Source organism: Parasteatoda tepidariorum, chromosome 4 (genome assembly GCF_982258835.1).
Source record: "Parasteatoda tepidariorum strain Cologne lab strain chromosome 4, Ptep-v5.0, whole genome shotgun sequence".
Lineage (NCBI taxonomy): Eukaryota > Metazoa > Arthropoda > Arachnida > Araneae > Theridiidae > Parasteatoda > Parasteatoda tepidariorum.
This window is the reverse complement of record NC_141758.1, coordinates 114939390-114961983: the sequence shown is the minus strand read 5'-3', so window position 1 is coordinate 114961983 and position 22594 is coordinate 114939390. Positions and strand designations below refer to the sequence as shown.

The window sequence follows — 22594 nt, the reverse complement described above, 5'->3', positions numbered from 1 at the left end:
CATAAAAAATTGCCACTGTATTACTGACACTAATGATACACTTTGTAGTAGGTTTTTATTGAAACAAAAATTATGTCCTTAGAAACAAAATGAAGAGGTTCTTTTAAGGGAACGGTGAAAAATAGTCATATTATTATCGAATCCAATTATGCTTAATTTTGGTAATCTGTAAAAATTTAAATAAAAAAAATAAGTGTAGTACTAAAATGAAAAATTAATGGAAAAATTGAACTAACTCGTTTGAGAAAAGCGTAAAGAAATATAATTGGAGCCAATGCAACTTAATTTTGGTAAAAAGAACTAATTAAAAATTTAAAACAATAAGGTATATATTTAAGAACTATTAAGCAAAATAGAGAAATGCCACTAATTAGTTTAGGAGAAATGTAAAGAACTGCCATATTATTATTGACACCAATGATGCTGTGTATTTAATTATAGACACTCTTGGGAATTGAAGCAATTTTAATAGGTATTAAATGTACGAATATATAGGGGCATCTATACTGGGAAGCTTTAATATAGGTACTGCGAAAAAGAAAGTTTTCTCGCTTTCTTTAAAGGGATAAGTATCTGAGAAACACGATCTTATTTTTGTAGATTTATGTATATTAATTTAGCCTACCTTTGCGTTTTGTGAGTCAGGGAAAAGACAACATAAACATAAAATCGAGCGTTACAATTGATCATGAAAAAGGTCATATGTATTCTTTATAATATTTAAAGTTGTTTTTTTTAAATAATTTTTTTAAAAAAAGTTTTATTTTAATTATAATAGCACTTTTTTTTATTCTGAATTATATTTGCTTCTATAAAACAAAAGAACTTTAGTTAATAAGACAATCTTCAGAAACATGTGCAGTTTTAATCCCATCCACATGAATACTGCTTGTGTGTTTATCAGCAACCATATCCCGCAATCTTAGACTCAACTCGAACTCTTTGATCTATGGAAGTGATGATCATACTGTTCATTTAATGTTTTAACAGTTGACAGTACCTTCTGAAAATATTTTGAGGGGTCGCTCTGCATGAAATTCAATTCAAAATTTCTCTTGAGGTGAAATTCTACTTGGATGCCTTGGCTCATTTTAACAACAAAAAAAAATAATATTTTAAATTCAATAATATTAATAATAAAATAATAATAATTACATTAATATCAAAACTTTCCTTTTCAGGATCTTTGTTGGTGAAAGGAGCCTTAATATGCAATAGTTGTAAATAGTTGGTCTCGAAAAAATGCTTCAGATTGTGAAATGCTTAAAATCTTTTCTGCATAAGAACGACAATTTCTCAATTTTTTTTAAATATTGTGGTTTAAAAAAAGTAATTAAAATATGGCTTGATTTGATTGATCTTTCCCTGTTTTAAAAATATAAGGGTTAAAATCTTGCTTCGTCTGTGAAATTACTTCAATTCCTATACATTTTATTGCCATAAATTACATTATTTTTAATCTTCTTTCATTAGCACAAAGGCGCCAACAACTTGAATGCTTTTAATAAAGAAAGAAGTTTAGGAAAAAATATTATCATAACCAGCACAAAGCCAATAAAACTATTAAACTATTAAACAATAAAACTATTTACTCTTCCGAAATTACCAGAATTCTAGAAGGTTATAAACAGTTTTTTTCAAACTTCTAAGGTACTAGTTTCAAGAACAACTTACAAACAAGGAATGTATATAGTTTCAAGTTCTGAGAATGAAGAACCTGTGTTTGGAAAAACATTATTTTGTGAAAAGGCTCCAAAGTTTAATTTGTTTGTAATATTTTTAAATCTTGGTGTTTTTCTTACAATCGACTGAAAAATGTGATGTAGTACAAGTAATAGCGCCAGAAAAATATATAATAATGAATATGTTATAAAAATATTGCTTTTTATCAAATACTCACCATCACTTACTAATATGTAAAAAAATGACAGTAATTTTTTTCCAAACTGAGTGAAATTTTAATCTTTTTATCAAGTAGTAAATTATGTTTGTAAAAAAGTGATTTAGTTATATTGTAAACTTTAATTCATATAAGGCAGAGTATATCAAGAAATTTAATATCTTGTTAAAATATTGAAAACTATTTTTTGATGATCCCAAATTTTAAAACTGTAAACATTGAGGTAACATAATTTTTTTTAAAAAATTACTGTAAATTAAAAATAAGTTTGAATTGAATGCACTCTCTTAGTAACAAAAACATACAATCTATCATATTTTTGAGTGAATATTATGTATTTTTTTGATGAATGCTGTGATTTGTATAAAAATTATAATATATTTAAATTTCAAGATTTTGCATTAAAATTATTACATTCTGTGTATGTATACAAACATCAAAGTGATTGTAAATGAATAAATTATGTTTGAATATCGATCTAGATCTGTATATTTTTTGTTAATATTTCCATGTCATTATTTTTAAAATTTCTTAATTTACTTCAAATTTATTATTTCCATACGCCAATATATTTAATATTGAAATGTTTCCTTAATTAGAGAATGACCTATCCAATATCTTTTTAATATAAATCTTTACATGTGAAAGTAATATTTTCATTTTTAAATAATTTCAAAATACATTAATAAGAATTTGAATGAGCCTAAAATTAAAATTCTCTTTAAAACATTAGTGGTACTAACTCTATAGCATCTTTTGGTTCTTTGACGAATGAATTGAAAAAAAATGATTTTAATTTTAAATAAATTATTTTGAAGAAAGAAAAAATTTTTTTATATGAAAGACAATATTTTGAAAGCGCTAAAAAAGCAGAAAAGGTTAGCATCATTATTAAATTATTATAAAAAAAGAGACGATAATTTAAGTCAAACTCACATAAATCAAATTATAATTTAATTACTTAAATCCATAAAAATTAAAAAAAAAACTTTTAATTTTAGATGTGTTTATTTATATATATGTATCTTAAATGACACATTTAAAATAAAAATAGTGTTTTGAAATTTTCATAAATTTAAATAATTAAATTATAATTTTATTTATATAAAATTTATTTATATATTCGTCTCTTTATTTTATATTAGGTTCTTTCAAAATACCCATGTTTGGTGCAACCTTCTCTCGTTGTCTGGAGCTAGTAAGAGCACTAATATATAGTAAAACTGAACACGAATTTATGTAGCCAGCAAATGAATACCAATGTTAGGCGCAACATAGCTCGAAATTTTTTACAGCGCAGCTAGGTATGATTGCTTTAGGATATTAATTTTCGATTAATAATACATGAATTAAGAAAAAGAAGCCAGTACTTGAAGTTACAAGTTTCTTTCATTTTTTTTTCATCTTTGATATATGAATAAAATAATTATACACGTATTTTTAAAATTAGGCTGTATATACTCCTTCTTCTACAATATTTACTTAAATTCTTTTATGTTGTTTTACTTGTCAATTGTAATAGCTTGTAATTATGTTAACAGTTATTTTACGGTATAAAAAACACTAAAATGCTTATACCATTCTGAATATTTTTTTAACATTGTAGGAGGATATATAGAATATTTTTGAAGAATAAAAAAGTTGCGAGCTAAGAACTGGCGTCATTAGTAAGATATGCATATACTAGTGCCAATATACCATAAATCATAATCCTAAATTTATCCTAATGCATAAATAATCATATGTGAACTATCTAAGAGCAAATAACATGATTTGTTTTAAATTGTTTTGCAAATTTATCATTTTTGTTACAACGAAATGAATATTCTATTATTGTTTTTTGTTAATAATCTGAAAATTTACTCGAATCACACAAATGCTCTGAATCTTTATTACATTTTTTAATATTAGTTAAAACGTAAGGCATTAATTTTTATATTTTATTTGATGCAATCTAGCATATGGAAGGCTACTGCAAAAATTCACCAATTTTCTACAAATATTAAAAAGAACAAATTTTATGTTTTATGTAGAAAGTGAATTGTTACTCGGAAGGACGAAATATTCTTTAAAAAATTATTCTACCTGTTTTTCAAAATTTATTTATTATCTTTAGATTTTTAAGTTGAAGTTATCGGAATAAAATTATTAAATAATTGAAGAATGGAATTGTTTATTTTTTTACAATATATATATATATATATATATATATATATATATATATATATATATATATATATATATATATATATATATATATATATATATATATATATATATATAATAAAAAATAAATAAACTGCAAAACTAATAAAATACATTAGTTAATTATTCTTTTATTTAAATACTAAAGCAGCAAAGCATTTTTTATAAAAGAGTTGTAAGCTTAGAAGATTGTTGCACTGTAGTTTTTCATAGTCACCACCCATAATATTGATTAAGTAAATATGTATGCATATTAGTGGAGTCACATTATTTATGAGAGGAAGAAAGAAAACATGCGATAAAAACTGTCGAATCAAAAGTAAGATGAAAAAAATCAAAACCAGTACCTGATTGAACTAGGAGGAGTTTCCAAATCACACTCAAACTACTCATTCTTTCCGACGGCATTCAAACATGTTTTGATTTTTCAGTAAGTACCAACTTCAATTTTGATAGATTTCTTCTCTTATCTGAAATAATAGTTATGTTAATGCTATATACTATTTTGTTTAAACTTTAGGAAGAATTATAGGAAACCATTTATATCAAGGGTAATGGTTATAGAATTATCTGTATGCGTAATTGTTTGTTAAGCAATTTTGAAAGGTATTCTGTAATAGCCACTCTTAATATATATTTTGAAACCTTTGTCAACATTGAAGTAAAAAAAAAAATAACGAATTAGTGCTCGTCAATAAATAGTTTAGTGAAGAAAGAATTTAAATGCATTATTCAAGTTCAGCGAATCACTTTCAAAAGGAAAGCGAGGTTAAAAGCATCTAAACCAGTTTGATTGCCAAAGAAAATGGGAACGAGTTGAAACGTGATTTTTGTGAATATTTCAAACTTTTATCAGACAATCAAGCTGGTTTTGTTGTTTTTATTTTTCTGTCTTCGCAAGAAATTCGAAGAAGTTTGATGATGCATTTCTTTATTCACCAAAAACTAAATTATCTCCCAATTAAGCATAATTTGCATCTCCCAATTCATTAAGTTATTTTATTTTTACTTTTGACAAGGCTACTATAAAGCCCTATACTAAAGGTGGTTAGTACAAGCAACCCAGTATATAATTTTTTTAACAATTTAGTTTAAGATTTCAGACTTTTTAAGTTCATATTCAGTCTCTGTCGTAATCGGAAATTCTGTCAAAGGATAGAAAAGCGTCTTCTACGATTTTGAACAGACTTGTCAAATACATCGTGTTACGTGATTTCAAGACTTTCATAATATTTCCAGAGTTTAATTGTTGTATACTGAAACTGTTAATTAATTTCACTTTATTGCTTAATATCTATTTATACAGTTACAAGGCCTCCTAAAATTTTTATAATAAAAGACACTGAAAAGCTAAGACATTTAATTATATATGCAAAAATATCACTTTTTTACACTAATAGAGAGGTTATGGAATAATTTATTTTGTTGAACTTATTTTAAATTAGTTTTGAGTGAAGTTAACCAGCAAATAGGCAAATGAAATTTATTTCGTTATAGTTTCTTATAAGCTGCCAATCTAGTTTGATTAAATAATAAATTCATTGTAGGAAATCATTATACTAACAAAAAGTTTTGTTCGCCCACTCATAAATAAAAGTATGGCCAAAACAAGTTTCACCTAATTTAGTACAAGAAAACTGTAAAATTTTGCTAAAAGTCGCAGGAAACTGTTGGCACTACAAAAATTTTCATTATCCTACCTAGTCTATAAAAATGAGGGGAAATTTAGTATGTTTCATAAGCATTGCTCATTACCATCTTCAAAATCTGTCAGAAAAAATAAGCTTAGAAGCTTTGGTTATATTTTCAAAAACCAGAAAATTGACGCAGCATTAAGTTGAAATTTTTTCTATAACTATGAGGTATTCTATTACAAAATACCGATTAATTCTATGACGTAACTTAAGCTCCCCAAAAATACAATCAATTTTGTAAAACGCACGGAAAACAATTAGATTTCATATGAAATTATTATTACTTCAAAAGATTTTTTTTTGTAAAACAATTATTAATAAATTTAGTATTGCATAATTAATATTCACCGCATAATTAATATTCACCACCATAATGCCTGCATAATTTATATGTTTCGAAACAAATACTCTACGAATTAGATTACATGAGCACCATGACAATTCTACGACAACCTAAGTTTGCCAGCTATGCAAAACAAGTTATTGCTAACTTATGTTCTGAAAATCACAAGCTAGAATTTAGCCTCCAAATGTCAGTATATTGTACAAATTTGTTAACACAGTGTAGTATGTCTATCACTACAAAATTCCAATAAATATTCACTAGTATATATAAGACATATTAACTCGATTCTATGATGGGGTACCTTTTCATAGATGACCGTTGACATATTCGATAGCTACCATTCCCATGTTAGAAATTTATTTTGTTATAGTTTATAATAAGCTGCCAACCTTGTTGGATTAAATAATAAATTCATTGTAGGGAATCGTTATATTAACAGAAAGTTTTGTTCTCCCACCCATCAATAAAAGTATGGCCAAAACAAGTTTTAGCTAATTTAGTACAAGAAAACTGTAAATTTTTGCCAAAAGTTCTAAGAAACTGTTGGCACCACAAAATTTTTCGTTATCCCACCTAGAAAAAAATATAGCCAAAACAAGTTTATGCAAACTTTTAATCTAGAAAGAATCTCAAAACATAGGCTGACTTCACAAAATTATTCGAGCATAACAAAACGTATCGTTAGCTGTCCCACCAGGAAAAGTTATGGCCAATGCAAGTTTCTCAAAATGTACGACTTAATATTTATAACCATCGTTGAACAGCCGGCCCAATTTTTCTGGTTTATGACTACAAATGTTAAACTCCATAGCCTTGTAATTTAGAATCCAGTCCAGAAGAAGGGGGAACTCCTGGATCACGTATTGGGAGAAATTTGAGAGAATTAACAATTACATCCAAAAGTATATATCAATATTAAATTTTGACAAAATATAATGTCTTTCAGTAGAAAAGGGTTAAATTTTATTGATAAGAACAATCAAGCAATTCAAATTTAAAAGTCAGACTAGAAAAGTTATATCATTCAACTTTGTAGTGCTAATTAAAAGATTTTTTCAAGAATTTTAAATCCTTAGTTTATTTAATTTTAAAATATTCACGTTGATTATTCTTGCATTAGGGTCTAGCCGTGATAAAATATATCAGTTTAAATATTAGTATAAAAAAGCAGAAATAATTTGTCGAGTAATGTAAACATGTGTTTAATTGCCTTTAAACTACAAAGAGAGAAAGAATGCTAAATGAAAACAATACAATTTTATTTTTATCAAACATTAAATGACACTTTAAAATCTTTGAAACTCATTACTTCTTTAGAAATACATAAATTTAAGAGACAAAACATTGCGAGAAAAAATTTAAGAATAAGTGTTGAAAACTAATGCTACTTCATAAGCAGTTATAGCCTCTCAACATAATTTAGAAGCTTTTGCTCCAGATTAAGTCCGAAAATTAATAACAGATATTTTGCTACTAACTGATTATGTGTGGACCCTGTTGTAAAGAATCATAATAGTTTTCAGAGATAAAGCAGATTTTCCTAAAATATATATTTATTATAACATATTTCTGCAAGGAAAACTTAATTGTTCAGAAATTGCTGAGCATTACTTGAGCAAAATAGATTAATCACTTTTTAACCTATGAGGTCTTCATCTAATCAATTTATGTTATTTTATAGTAATTTTGGAAATTGTGTGCAAACAATGTTTCTCTATGATAACTTCTACACCCTCGGAATAATATAGATTAGATAATTTTTTATATTGTTTTCGTTAAAATGGTTACAAAATTGTATGGATTTAAACAAAACTAGTTTATTTATTTAAAATTGGGCATAATTAAGTTTTAAGGTTTACATTTAAATAAAGCTGCAGATTATAGAACATTAATTACAATACAATTGTTTAAAATTTAAATGAATAATATTTTTAACTAAAACATGCTAATTTCTTCATAATGAAAATTTTAGTAGATATTAACTAATGTTACACAAAAAGGAAAACTTCAACAATCTTGTGAAAGTAAAAACAAATTCCTTGACTATGCCAATACAATGATATATTTGTACAACCCTTTTTTCACATTAATTTTACCATAAACAACATAATTTACAATAAGCTATAATCTAAATATCAATTTTACTATCAATTCTAGCTTACATCATTTTAATCAATCCAAATATCAATTATGATATATCAATTACTACAAGAAAGTACGAAGAGTTAAGAGCTATAATTACTTTGTAAAAGTAACCTCCTTCAATAACTCAGCTCTCTTTTTCTGCTGTTTTATTATTCTCGTCTCATAAATCTCACCAGCATCATAATTGATGTCATAAGCAAAATGCTCCAGGTATTCATTATCAAAGTCATCATAAGATAAACCTAGAAATATTTAAATGTACATTCAACAAAGCAAACATCAAGGGTTTCAACTAACTCATAACAATAAGCTTTTTATACAATTGATATAAACAAATGTGATATGTGTGCTTCTCAATAAGTGATTTATGAGGGGGAGTTTGCCTAACTGTTTAAATCAAGTGTTCTCTTGTCTTCTGAGTTTGCTTCAAAATTAAAAGTCTATTAGATACGCTGTAGATTCGTTATTTAATGTCAATTATAAAATATAAAATAAATACTTTTCTTAAAAACATCAACCAAACAAAAGAGAGGTCAAAAAAATTTTAATGCCCGACTTGCCCAAGTTATATAAAATTTCTGAGCATGCCTATATTTTTTTTATACTTATATGCCTACCAGGAAAGAAAACATTTATTCAGGAACTGTAATACCGAATTAGTACCCCTTCCAACTTGACAAAAAATTGCAAAGATGCTGGATAAACTGTACCAAAGAGAAGGAGAGAAATCCACTGCATATAATGAAACCTAAATGTTAATTTAACAACTTAATTATATAACTGAGAAATTATAAAGTTTCTCTTTTTATTCTACTAGTCGTGTTTATTTTTATTACAACAGTCAATCACTGTGTAGAAAAAATATTAAATATACAAGTTAAAATTGAAATGTGAAAGGAAGCACGAAAGCAGTTGTATTTGAACTTTGGTTGTGTGTATATATATATATATATATATATATATATATATATATATATATATATATATATATATATATATATATATATATATATATATATATATATAAATATATATATATATATATATATATATATATATATAAATATATATATATATATATATATATATATATATATATATATATATATATATATATATATATATATATATATATATATATATATATATATATATATATATATATATATATATATATATATATATATATATATATATATATATATATATATATATATATATATATATATATATATATATATATATATATATATATATATATATATATATATATATATATATATATATATATATATATATATATGTAAAATTTTTTTTTATTTATTTATTAATTTTTTTTTTACCCTTTTTTTTTGAAAAATTTATAAAAGTAATGTTTTTATTAGTAAGCATTCAAGAAAATATGCATCTTAAGACAAGTAAAAATTTCTTTTGGGGTATGTATTTTGTACACTAACAAACTTAGAAAGGTAAGTAAATATTTTGAGATTTTACAAACCCCAGAGAAAATTGATATACTCTATGATTTATAGAAGGGTAAGTAAGTATTTTTAGGTTTTACAAACCCCAAAGAAAAGTGACATAATATGCCATTCATTGAAAGGTAATTAATATTTAGAGATTTTGCAATCCCTAAAGAAAAGTCACATACTATGTGATTTAAAGTACAATCAATACCTGCCTTGATCCTCACCTCAGCCAATGGCAACGAGTGCTTTTACATCTGTGCCTCCTCTCATACCATAGTCAATAAGTTCTTTGGCAGCTTCAAAATTCTCCGACACTCTTTCTAGGCGTCCATCGAGAACCCAGGATCGCTTTTTGATTTTACTCTACAAATGCAATTATTGAAATTGTTACTTTGAAAACATTAATAAAACAATGATGAATAAATAATGAGAAATAAAATACTGATGCCAAAAATCTGCGTTTAAAGAAACCGTTTTTAATTTAAAAACTGTTGTAGGAGATGCAACTATATATTTTTCATAAAATTATCAAACATTCTCAACAAAAATTAATTTTTAGATCACTTAAAGTGCAAAAGACATTAACCTAAATTTATTAACTAATTATTTATTAAATAATTTATTATCAAATTATTTATTAAATTATTTATTTATTAAATAATTTATTTGCTAAAGAATATAATATTAAATAATATATGTTTATCAATACACTGTTCTTGTTCATTAAAAACTTGGAGAACTGACAAATTTTGAAACATGATAAAGTATTTATTAACCTCTTTTTAAATATCTAAAATTTAATCATGCATTATAAATTGCAAGCATCAAGAAAAGTCAAGAGAACGAAGAACAAAAATACCAAATTTTTAAATTATTATAACTCAATCAAAATTTTAATGACATTACAGTTCAACTAAGCATATAAAAATTTGATATCAAAGTATTATATTAATAATGTATATAAAAGAATGAGTTCTTCATGTGAATCAGTTTGATGAAAGTGTTACTCTTGAACATTACTTATTAAGCATTATTAATTAATTATCAACTACATTTTAATGCGTTATTGCTTAATAAGCATAATTAATTTTTATTAACGTCATAGTAGCATAAATATTAAATACTTAAGCAATAAATAAGTTTTAGCACTAATAATTTAATAATAAATAAAGAATAAACTACTTTTTTGAAAATTATTTTTAACACAATGAAGCTTTAACCTTAACAATGCTTATAATTAATATAATATTAAAAAAACATATACTGGTAATATAAATTAATTTCAAATATTTTTCAATCTTCCAGAATTATACTCTTTTATATAAGCATTGTATTTTGAAAATATTGTATTAGAATCATAAATAAAATAATACAGCATACATAAAAAAAAAATTTGCTTACACTGGTAACAGAAAAATTTTAAAAAATCTGAAAAATAAAAAAGCATAAAATTCAGAAAAGGGCCTCTTTCCCTTGGATGGTAGAATACAAATGAATTATTTAACAAGATTGAAAAAAAATTTAACTCATTCTATAATTACATTTCTTAAACAATTTTAAAAACTATCAGAACATGCAGTTGTTCATGATCTGTATTATTTTAAGACTTTTTAGAAGTTTCTATTTTTTAGATTTCTAATTCTATCTAATTCTATCACTAATTCTATTTTTTAGCATAACCTCAAGCTGTTATGATCCAATGAAAAACTTTCTTCTGTGCTCTTTAAAACTTTTTAACCGATAAGTTTTCTGAAGGAGAAAAAGCTGATTACTTAGTTTTAAATTTACACTCGTAAATTTATTATATATATATATATATATATATATATATATATATATATATATATATATATATATATATTTGTAGTAGAGCTGCTATAAATACGTACACATTAAGAAATCACAATTGTTTATTAAACTTATATTAGCTATAAACATCTTATAAAATATATTTTTGGAATACTTACTATTTTTTCATTAGATGAAATTTAAATTAAAGTATTTTTATTAGTAATAGAAAATTAAGTTACTTATATTATCACTTATTTCAAATTATTTCTATAAAAAAAACTAATCTTGGTTTCTTTTAAAAAAAAAGTTGGATTTAAACTGCGGTTTAAAAAACAGCTAACCCTGAAAGAGTCACTGAGCAGAGGAAACAGTATAAAAGTTGCATAGATTTTGCGCTGCAACTGTTCGACTCATCTACAGTCAGTTAAAGTGTGCAATTTTAGCATACAACATTAATGTCTTCACTAATTCTATTTTTTAGCATAACCTCAAGCTGTTATGATCCAATGAAAAACTTTCTTCTGCGCTCTTTAAAACTTCTTAACCGATCAAGTTTTCTGAAAGAGAAAAAGCTGATCTACATCCTTAGAAGAGTACCTAGTACTGAAATGCTAGATTTATACATTCTGGATTAAAAAACTTATTGTTCAACGACGATTCCTGTAAAACATAATGATAAATACTTTATAATGTGTTAAATAGAGAAACAATTTGAAGGTAAATTGTACCAGTCTTACCAAATAATCATGAATAGTCTCAACAGTAGCTGGCATTTTTCTCCACTGACACTGGTACACAAGATCAGTATCTAAATTACAGGTCTGAGCAAGAGCTTCTCCATATTCTTCGTTGTTAATCTTTGCAAAAAGATAAAGGAAGAAAATTATGAAAACATAGCTTGCAAGTTAGAATGCATTGGAAATACGGTATTATCACAAGAATACAAAAACATAAAATTTAAACTAAAAATAAAATAGTTTTTTTAATTACAATATCAATAAATTTAGAAATATTCAATTATTTTTTAATGGAATAGTTCACGTTTACAAGTATAAATGCTAAATATAAATAATTCTATTTAAACTAAAACATTTCAGCATAGTCAGTAAAATTTGTGTTTTAAAAATAAATAAACATAAAAATCAAATGATCATCAAAATTTTAAGGACGAGGAAGTCATTTATTAGTTCATGAAGTATTCTTTTATGTATACAGTGTTCGCCCCTACGCCTTTTTAGAAGGGCACCCTGGCCTACCTATCCTTTCATATGCCCTCTTTCACCTTCATCTTCATCTTTCTTCATTTCACCATCATCGCTTAAAAACAATGTCCACTGTTTAAACAATAATTTTACATTGGTAAAATTATCTGTATACATAGGTTTAATTCCGATTACTTTTGTCAGGATAATTTCCAACTGGTTAAATTTTTATAAGTTTCTCTTTTTTTTTAGAGGGTATAATTGATGAATTTTTTAAGGAATTTTAAAGTTATTTCTTCAATACCTTTTTTTTTTTAAAAAAAAAGGTATTGAAAAAATTTTGAAAAAGAAAAATGTTTCGTTAAAAATTTATTTCCTCGTAATTTTCAGCTTAAATTATCGAAAAAAGTTGTTAATCACAAGTTTTTTTCAAGTTGTTTATCAACAACCTGTGAGATTCATCACTGTTTAATGTTTTAATGAGGTACACATTATTAACTGTTGCTGAACATTTCATAAAAACTTTCAAAAAAGCATTCAATTACTTCTTGGAAATATAATTTCAAGTAAACGAAGACTTGCAATTGGAGTGCTATCCCCTGAAGAAGTGTTGTCTTACAAACACACATAGCTTCAAAAATTGTTCAAATTCATCAAAAGTTGGCTAAAAGGTTGTTTTAGTCGAAAACTGGATAAAACTTTTTCAATCTAAACTTTACTGAGTTACGAAATTTTCTAGTGCACTGCGATATTTTTTTAATTATTTATTTTGAAAAAGAGATTCTATTCGTTAGAATTTTATTTTGAAATTAAAAAAAAAAGATATATTCTCTCATTCTCCCGGTTAGTTTAAGTCTGACCATTCTAAAATTATCTTTCTATAGGACTGGCCTCATCGTTTTACAGCATCTGAATTATATGATTTACGGTATTCATAAAACTATATTACACTGGTGTGCAAAAATTAAGGACTAAGTGGTTTTTAGAATGTAAGTTTGAACAGCAGTACTGAAAATTGATAAAAATCATACCATAGAATCCTGAAAATGTAAGAATAAGGGGAAGTAAACAACTTGCCGAAAAAGAAAATGTAATCCACAGGAACAATAAGGTACTTAAAAAAAAAGCTAAAAACATAATTATACAAGTGACCAAAACGGCAATGTTACACGGGATTGACAATAAAATTCTAACCTCTAGTAATGATCACATCTATGTAGGATTGACATCGTCTGCACATGATGAGGACCAGGTTGCTGAGAAGCTCTTGAAAAATTGCTGCCCAATCCTGCTGTAGTGCGTCCCACACGTGTTCATGTTCAATCGCCTTAAAATCAGGGGACCTACTCTGCCATTCCATGCGTCCAATATCTTCTCTCTTAAACAGTTCTGTGACAGTCACTGTACGAAAAGGTGTAAACATTATCGTCCATGAAGATGCACTCATAGTACCTTTAAAAAGTAGCCCTTGAGGAAGAAGAACCTTGGTACAATAGCGGGCTCCAGTTACTGAAGCATCTTGGAAGACGAGTACGGGTACTGTAACGAATCAAACTACATTAAATAAACAGCTTTTTTTTATAACAACTCATTCCAGACACACATCAACTAAATTATATTTAAAAAAAACCCGTAAGTAAAATAAATGGAAAAACATGTAACCGGTTTGTACGAATCTTAAATACAAAACCTCTCTGATGTTCCATAAATTCTCTTGTTCTTTTATTTTGTGTGATCTCTTATTTAAAAGATGTATTTATATACACAAGTAACTTCCTTGAAAACCATTAAATAAAAAACTATAATTAGCGTTTTTTTAAAGTTAAAAGAAAGTAATTTTAGAAATTTAAATTTGGCATATTCAAATTCAGTGTTGAAATCACTTTTAATCAAAAACTGAGCACAAAAGTTTTATCATTAAACTTATTCATATGATAAATTAAATGTTTCCAAATATACATAAAAATCTAATGATGGTGTCGCAGTTTTCCATTGTTGTCGGTACATTATTATAGGCTGGAAAATCACGTGGTAGGATCCAGTTTTCCCACATTAATTTTCATATTGATTTGGCTGTCATCAGCATAAAATTGATATAAGTCACAAAGATATTGTTCTCCTTTAAATTCCTAATTTAAACGTATTTACCCGTACTCTTATTATTACGTTTTTGATTTTGTCAGTTTTCTAAATTAAGAGTTTTAGATTATTGTTATTATTATTAGAACAACATAATTGCTAGTTGCATTTTAAATTAAAGTTACTTAAATCGGTGTCCGATCTTATAAACCATTTTACAATTATTTTATTTTTCAGGGCAAATTTCATCAATATACTATTACGGTTAAAGAGATTCGTTGTATGATTTAGAACTTAGATTTCAACTTCATGCACAAAGTAATTAATGCAAAATTTTTATTTAAATATATAATATATAATATATATATATATAAATAATATATATATATATATATATATATATATATATATATATATATATATATATATATATATATATATATATATATATATATATCCGTTCGTTTGTTAAGCAAAAATAGTAAATTACAGTTGTGAACTCAAAAAATTTGTTATTTAAATAAACTTTTTAAAGGTTATTTCAAAAAATAATTATTTAGAAAAATTATTTATATTCACTTAATAGATATTAACAGTATTTTAAGGTAAATATTTGGAAGTGGCGACACAGTTGTTTTTTTTTTAATACATATATTTTTAGTTGAATAATCTCAGCTATTTTATGTAAATAAACAGCATCGGGGTTGATGAGTGACAGTGAACAGGAGCCCTAGTATATGGTAAAATTCCAAAAAGAAAAAAATATTTCTCAAATAAATCAAAATCAATGAAATAAACAAAATCTGGAATTTTTTAATGCATAATATATTTTAATTAAACGAAGTATAACTTTTATATTTTAAATCTCTAATGCCAAGAAATTTAAATTTTGTGCAAAAATTTTTGATTTTCTAGGGGAAACAGTTCCTGTGACAAATTTCGTATCGCCCCCAACCTCATTTCTTTTTCTCTTATCTATTTTGTAAGATGCTAGATAAAAGGATTATCTAAAGAATTAATCATTTTCACTATATAGTAAAAGATTGTATCATATAAGAACAAAAATTTTCAAAAAAAAAAAAAAAAACTATAGCAATACGAACTTTAATAATGTTGTATTTATCCGTAAATTCACAATATTAAGTCATAGATTAATATTTATGTCATTCACTACTATATCAGATGAAACAATGCAGCTACAACTTAGCTGTTTTTTAATGAAACACAGTTAAATTGCAAAATTTTTTACGGTTAGGAAAATGATGCCCTGTTTTTTAAGGGACAATGACACAATGTTGAAATAATTATCACACTTTCTTAGAAATTAAACTAAAGGAAGTAAACTAATATTTAAAAAAGTAATAATTTTTTGAAGCAGTAAAATAATTAAAATTTAAGAAGCTTTTGGTAGTACGGATTATGACAATTACTAATGAAGTATAACTGCCTATTTTGGTTAATTTTTTAATCATTAAATAAAACATCGATTACAAAAAAAAATTTAATTGCGATATTTATATAGCACTCTCCATGCATCCAAAACAGAATTAAGCTTTTTCATGAAATTTTCTTCAAAATATTGAAGTTCTCAACGCTATTGTTTTAATTGTATTGCAAAGAACATTTTGAAAAAAATTAAAAGTGGCGATTAAAATTATGAAAACCGCTATTGGTTTTACTGTTTTTCTAAAAATTTAAGAAGCTTCTGATTATCCGGATTATGACCAATTGCTAATAAAGTATAATAATTAAATTGTCTATTGTGGTTAATTTGTTAATCATTAAATAAAACAATTTCGATAGTAGAAAAATTATTAATTGCGATATTTATATAGCATTCGATACTTATATATTCTTGACTGTAGAGAATCAGAGAGCTATTCTCTACAGTCAAGTGGCGCCGAAGATGGCGGCAGCAGTAGTCCAGACCTTTGATGTGATTTAAAGATCCATGAACACGAAAACAACAAACAACATATAGCGTTCTCCTTGCATCCAAAAAAAAAGACAAGCTTTCTTATGAATTTTTTTAAAAATATTAAAGCTCTCAGCTCTATTGTTTAAATTGTATTGAAAAGAACATTTCGAAAAGAATCTAAGTGTTGAATAAAATTTTGAAAACCACTATTGTTTTTGCTATTTTTCTAAATCTATACATTGTGCAAAATAATAATAACACTCTGAATAAGATATCATTTTTTTCCCGCAGGATTTGAATTTCTGAAATTCACATTTTGGGTAAGCAGTTATCTGGGAAAAATAATTTCAAGAGTTTAAGCAGGATAGCTATGAGAAGTTTAAACCCCTCAATGTTTCAAATTTTTTCATATTTCGATACAATAGAAATAGCTAAGCGAAATTTGCACTCACAGTTATGAAATTCAATAATCCGAAGATAATTCCGGCTAAAAAATAATGTTTGATAAATATTTATTATTTTATTAAGTAATCACCGAAAATCATTTGATTTCGGAGGTATAAAAATCTCTCATATTTTTAAAAAGTAGAACATTTTAAATTGTCTATGAATTATTCATTTGATAATTTTAATATATCAAATTTCAACATAAAATTCAAACGTAATAGGTCTAATAGTTTTTGAGAAATCAAATTTTGAATATGCGACCCAGAGATATAACTGTAAGATAAAGAGATTTTGAGGTACATTTCTGTGTAAATGTAAGGGTAACCAATATGAAAGTTCTATCATGCGTTTCCTCCTTAACTTTCCAAAAAGAAAATAATAATAATAATTAGCGATAAAGTTCGAAATCTATAATTTTATGAATGAAACGAAAATAAATTCCTTTTGCAAAATTAACAAGGTTTATGGCGTGTAATAAACTTCTTAACTTTCACAACAAATTTCTATGCTTAGAATGAAAAATTTGAAATTTCAACATTAGTTGCTGTTTTTATTAAGGTAATTCCAATAGCAATTGCGATAAACAACGACGTTATTTAATCGTAATCATTTTTGATTTACCAATGCCCATATTTAAAAATGTTTTGCCATGAAGGGAATTGCTTGATGGAATGGAATTTTCGACCCCAATCCCAACATTAAAATCACAACATGCATGGAGTACTCCTACGATATCGATTGAAATTTTTTCAAAAGAGATTGCAAATAGCATTAAATTATTTAAAACAAATCATGCTTTTTTTTTTAAAATTTCAAAATATACTTTTTTTGCGTTATCTTAAATTTTCAAATACAATTTTAATAAATCGACTTTTTTAACAGCAATTTTAATAAATATGCTCAAATCTACTAAACCAAAGGTTTTTAGTACAAACTTGAGTTTTTTCACATTAATTCAGCTTAATAGTAAAAAAAAAATATTAAAAATTATAATACTTTAAACTAATTATACTTTAAACTAATTTAATAGCATGCAAAATTGAAAAAAACATGCTTTACAGTAGTATTATTTATTTTACGAAACAAAAGTCTTTAAATTATTTATGACATTAAAAAAAAACTTTTTTGTTAACGAGATAAATTTCTATAAATTATCACAAAAAATTTTTACTAATGAAAATGGAAAAGTAATATTTAAAATTTACATATTATAATTCTTAATTAATTAGATTTTAAGGATGGGGAATGCTTTATGATCCCTCCATTGATGTTATACCATAATTGTGACAAATTTTGACATATCTGAAGGATGTTAACAAATCGTGTTAGAGTTAATGCATTTATTTAAATATTTAGAAAATAATTGCTTTCAATTTTTATTTTTATTTTCAAACTGTAAAGATAGGAACATCTTTAAACACGCATCTCTCATCTGCTTTTATTTCCCAGAAAAGAAGGGTGAGTATTCAATCTTAAACTGTTTGATTGGTTCAAACTAGTTGTCACGTTTATTGGAGCAAAAGTTTAAGTATATATGTAACTAGTGTTCTGAAATCTGCAGTTTTGAGAATAAAAAAAAAGCAAGCAGAAGGAACAGGTAGAAATGTTAATAAGTGACACTATGAGTTCTTAATAAAAGCATAAATTGTATTACTGCCACTAGAATTAAAACTAAAATTGTTTTTGAATCTTAATTGAAAAGTTACAATTTAATTGAATTTTTTTTTATCGAAACAAGTGGAGATCTTAAAATTTATGGAGCATGAGAATGAAATTCTTACCTGAATTAATGGTGTAACACATTACGCAGCTTAATCAATGTTATCGTTTTCCCTTTCTCAGAAAAGAAGGTCACAACTTGTTCTGCAAAAAATGCAAATATAATAATGTATAAATATGGTAATAGTCACTTCACACCATAAATTTCAAAAATAGGATATACAATACGTAACTTTAGGATACAATACGTAACTTATAACAATACGTAACTTATAACAATACGTAACTTATAGGATAACAATACTTAGGATAACAATACGTAACTTATAGGATATACAATACGTAACTTTATACACTGCCCAGGGTTCTCTTATCTGCTAATGAAACATTTTGCTAAATCTATTAATATGAAGAGATTAAGTTAAAGAAAAATTGAACCGTAGCCCTGAATATAATTTTTTTTTAAAAATCTGAAACACGTCTTAGACTTGGAGGCGATTCTTTCGCTTTCAAATTTCAAACTTCTTCGGACTAAACTTTTAAACTTACTAAAGTGGAAATTTAAACTTAGCTAATCTTTATATCTGAATGATAAAACTACCTTTCGAGAGGTAATATTTCTTTATCTTCAGTACAGAATATATTTTTCAGAATCAGAATATTATTCATTCTTGTGGTTAGTGGATTAGAAATCAGCTATAAAATGTGTTTGACTAACTTATTTTGCTAGTTTGGTTAATGAAGTTTTGTCCCCCGCTAAAGTGAGCTAACGAAATGCCAACGAAACCTTCGTGGGCAAACGTTGGATAATTATTTCCTGCAGCTGCCTACTATTGGCCTTCACTATTGTTTACCTTTTAATACATCAGAAGTCGGCAAAAATTTGTTTAGTTTTATAACAATAAGGCACATAAGGTAAAGATTTCTCAAAATGGGTCATCGTTTGAAATAAAATTTAAACTTGTGTTTTCTAGATCAGAAATAGGCTGAAAGATGTTCTGGTTATAATTTTCTACGATGTGCCAACGTTTGGAAACAGAATTAAAACTTTTGATCAAAGACTAGTTAAATTTTGGTCGGTTATTTCCTAGGTCTACATCAAAATGACCTAAAATCTATTCTGATCATTACTTTTGTTTAAGCAATGAGTTAACGAAAATGTTTGGTGGACGGACGTGATCTAAAGGTTTCTTACAAAGGGTTAAGACAAAATTCAATTTTACCTTTGCTCACATTACTAATTAGCTAAAACACACATTACGGTTTTGCCAAAACTTATTTGGAGTGCTTAAGATTTCCAACAAGAAACTTAAATTTCAGGCAGAAAATGCTGCTGGTGAAATGACTTTTGATATTGAAGATAATAATTTAACTATATCTTAATTTGAGAAGTGGCGGCTCTGGAGATAGAGCGTTTACTTATCAATGAGGTAAACTGGGTTCAAATCTCAGCGAAGGCTAGTCTATACGAATTACGATCCTGGCTTGCACCGATCACAGTACTGACATAAATTATCCTCAGTGGTAGACAGATCATGGGTTAGAGTTCCCTCGCCATCAGACTAACCGTGGGAGGTTTTCTTATCCATGTGAAGCAAATGTGGGTTAGTTCCATCAGGAAAGTTCTCCACGAAGACAAATTTCTACCAATACTTCATGCAGGAGTTCCTTTGTCTTCTGGATTGGGTTAAAAATTACAAGTTTACGTAGTTGAACAATAGCAGTCGTAAACCCAAAAAATTGGGTCAGCTGTTCAACGACAGTAATAAAATTATAAAATATATCTTAATTTGATAATAACTGTTTTTGGTGGGTGGCTTAACAATTATCTACAATAAATTACTTTAAAATGCAATATTTAAACTATTTTTTTAACCCAGTTGATACCTCTTTTTACAGCGGTTTTTTTTTATTTTCAATGGGTGGCTTAATGAAAATTTTTGTGGGATAACATAAAATAGTAATTTCTAACAAACTAACACTGAAGAATTTTGGTTCAAAAATTAGCTTAGTCAGCTAAAAACTTTGGCTAAAAAAACCTCTTTAGGTAGGTTAAAACCAAACATTCCCGTGTGACCTTTGGCACATAGAGATCAAGGATCTACAATTTCGCGACTAATGCAATGACAGAGTTGCCACTCAAATCTGAAGGGGAAAAAAATTCGTGTTTCCCCTGCGCGTATTATACACAATATATTAAGAGAAAACACACAATCACTCTGCTCTTATCTAATCTATATTAGTCTAACTATACTAGCCCTAATTGATGGAAAAATTTAAAGAAATACTGAACAGCTTAACCAATTTAAAACAAATAATGCTATAGTAAATGAAATAGTTTAGTATAGCAGAAATGTCATCCTTAAATATATGCCATAAAATGCGCATTCAGTGGTCACCACTTATTAAAAGACAAAAATAAGAAACAAAATCCCCTGTATCTTCCCAGTTTTTAAGGAAAAACTCAAAATTCCCTGCATTTCCCCCGTTATTTTAGGTGATTTGTGAATTTCCTGTATTTTCCAGGTATTGTCCTGTAGAGTGGCCACCTTAAATGACCTCTTTTTACATTACAGAAAAGCCGGTACAAATTAATTTGGAGTTGGTTGGCTAGCTAATTCTAAACACCTAAACTAATTCTTCTCAACATTATCGCAGTGACACCGTAGCATTTGCAGTGCATATCGTAGCATTTAAAATTTTTTTTTTGTTTTAAACAGAAATTGTTTTTAAGTTGGTTAGCTAATGAAAATTTTTGATGCCAAACGTAAATTTACGATACACTGTTATGGGCTAATTACGTTAAATTTGAAATTTCACTTTAAAAATCGTGGATTTTTACTTAACAAAAAAGTTAAAAAAAACTGCATCCACTGTTATTTTTAGCCGATATAACAAAGTTTTGGTGGTCCATTGTTGGAAATATTTGGTGGGTACACTAATTATTTCCTAATTATTCACTAATTATTTCCTACAATGGGCTACAATTTGAACACAATGTCCAATTTCATTATATTTTCATTTTATATTATTACCGTCGTTGAACAGTCGACCGAATTTTCAGTTAACGGCTACCAATGTTTCTTAGCCTTGTAACTCTGTTCTCCTCCGTTAACTCCGTAGCCTTGTAATTTTAAACCCAATCCAGAAGGCAAGGGAACTCCTCGATGGAGTATTGGGAGAACTTTTTGATGAAACTAACCCTCATTTGCGTTACATAGAAAGGAAAACCACGAAGACCACTCACGGTTAGCCTGACGGCAAGTGGACTCTAACCCATGATCCGTCTACCACTGAGGATATTATTCGTCAGCAAAGTGGTCGGTGCGAGCCAGGTGCGGAACTCGAATAAACCAGACTTTAGACAGCTGGGATTCGAACCCAGTTCTCTTTATTACGCGGTGAGCGCTCTACCTTCTGAGCCACCAATGTTCAATTCTTTGGTCAGAAAGTAGGTTAACTTATTTTGGTCATAAAAATATTTAGCGTTCTTTATGCAGATAACAGGCGCCACAAATGCTGTCAGAAGGTATTTAGAGAGACGGTTGAACGAACTGCATTGAACAACGCCTAACAAAGTTAAGAAATGGAAAAAAAATATATTATAAACAATTTCAGTTTATGAATATGTGTCAGATTAACACTTTGTTAAATGTTAACAATTTACTTTTTTATTTAA

The 22594-nt window shown here is 26.6% G+C and overlaps 1 protein-coding gene and 1 pseudogene across 2 annotated transcripts in view; both read right to left on the bottom strand.

Moving 5' to 3' along the window:
* Positions 1 to 22594, bottom strand: part of LOC147812583 (uncharacterized) — a 106615-nt gene that overhangs the window by 6635 nt on the left and 77386 nt on the right. The window contains exons 12-18 of the mRNA XM_087162364.1: positions 18978 to 19059; positions 13947 to 14291; positions 13298 to 13383; positions 12288 to 12407; positions 9984 to 10122; positions 8388 to 8532; positions 4453 to 4575 (exon numbers count right to left, since the gene is read on the bottom strand). Of these exons, the coding sequence (XP_087018490.1) occupies positions 9985 to 10122; positions 12288 to 12407; positions 13298 to 13383; positions 13947 to 14291; positions 18978 to 18999 (711 nt within the window). The 5' untranslated portion in view covers positions 19000 to 19059 and the 3' untranslated portion in view covers positions 4453 to 4575; positions 8388 to 8532; position 9984. The remainder of the gene's footprint in view (positions 1 to 4452; positions 4576 to 8387; positions 8533 to 9983; positions 10123 to 12287; positions 12408 to 13297; positions 13384 to 13946; positions 14292 to 18977; positions 19060 to 22594) is intronic.
* LOC147812584 (uncharacterized) overlaps positions 19048 to 22594 on the bottom strand; it is a 45576-nt pseudogene continuing 42029 nt past the window's right edge. Inside the window, exon 17 of the transcript XR_015433420.1 lies at positions 19048 to 19059. The product of XR_015433420.1 is annotated as an uncharacterized LOC147812584 (transcript). The remainder of the gene's footprint in view (positions 19060 to 22594) is intronic.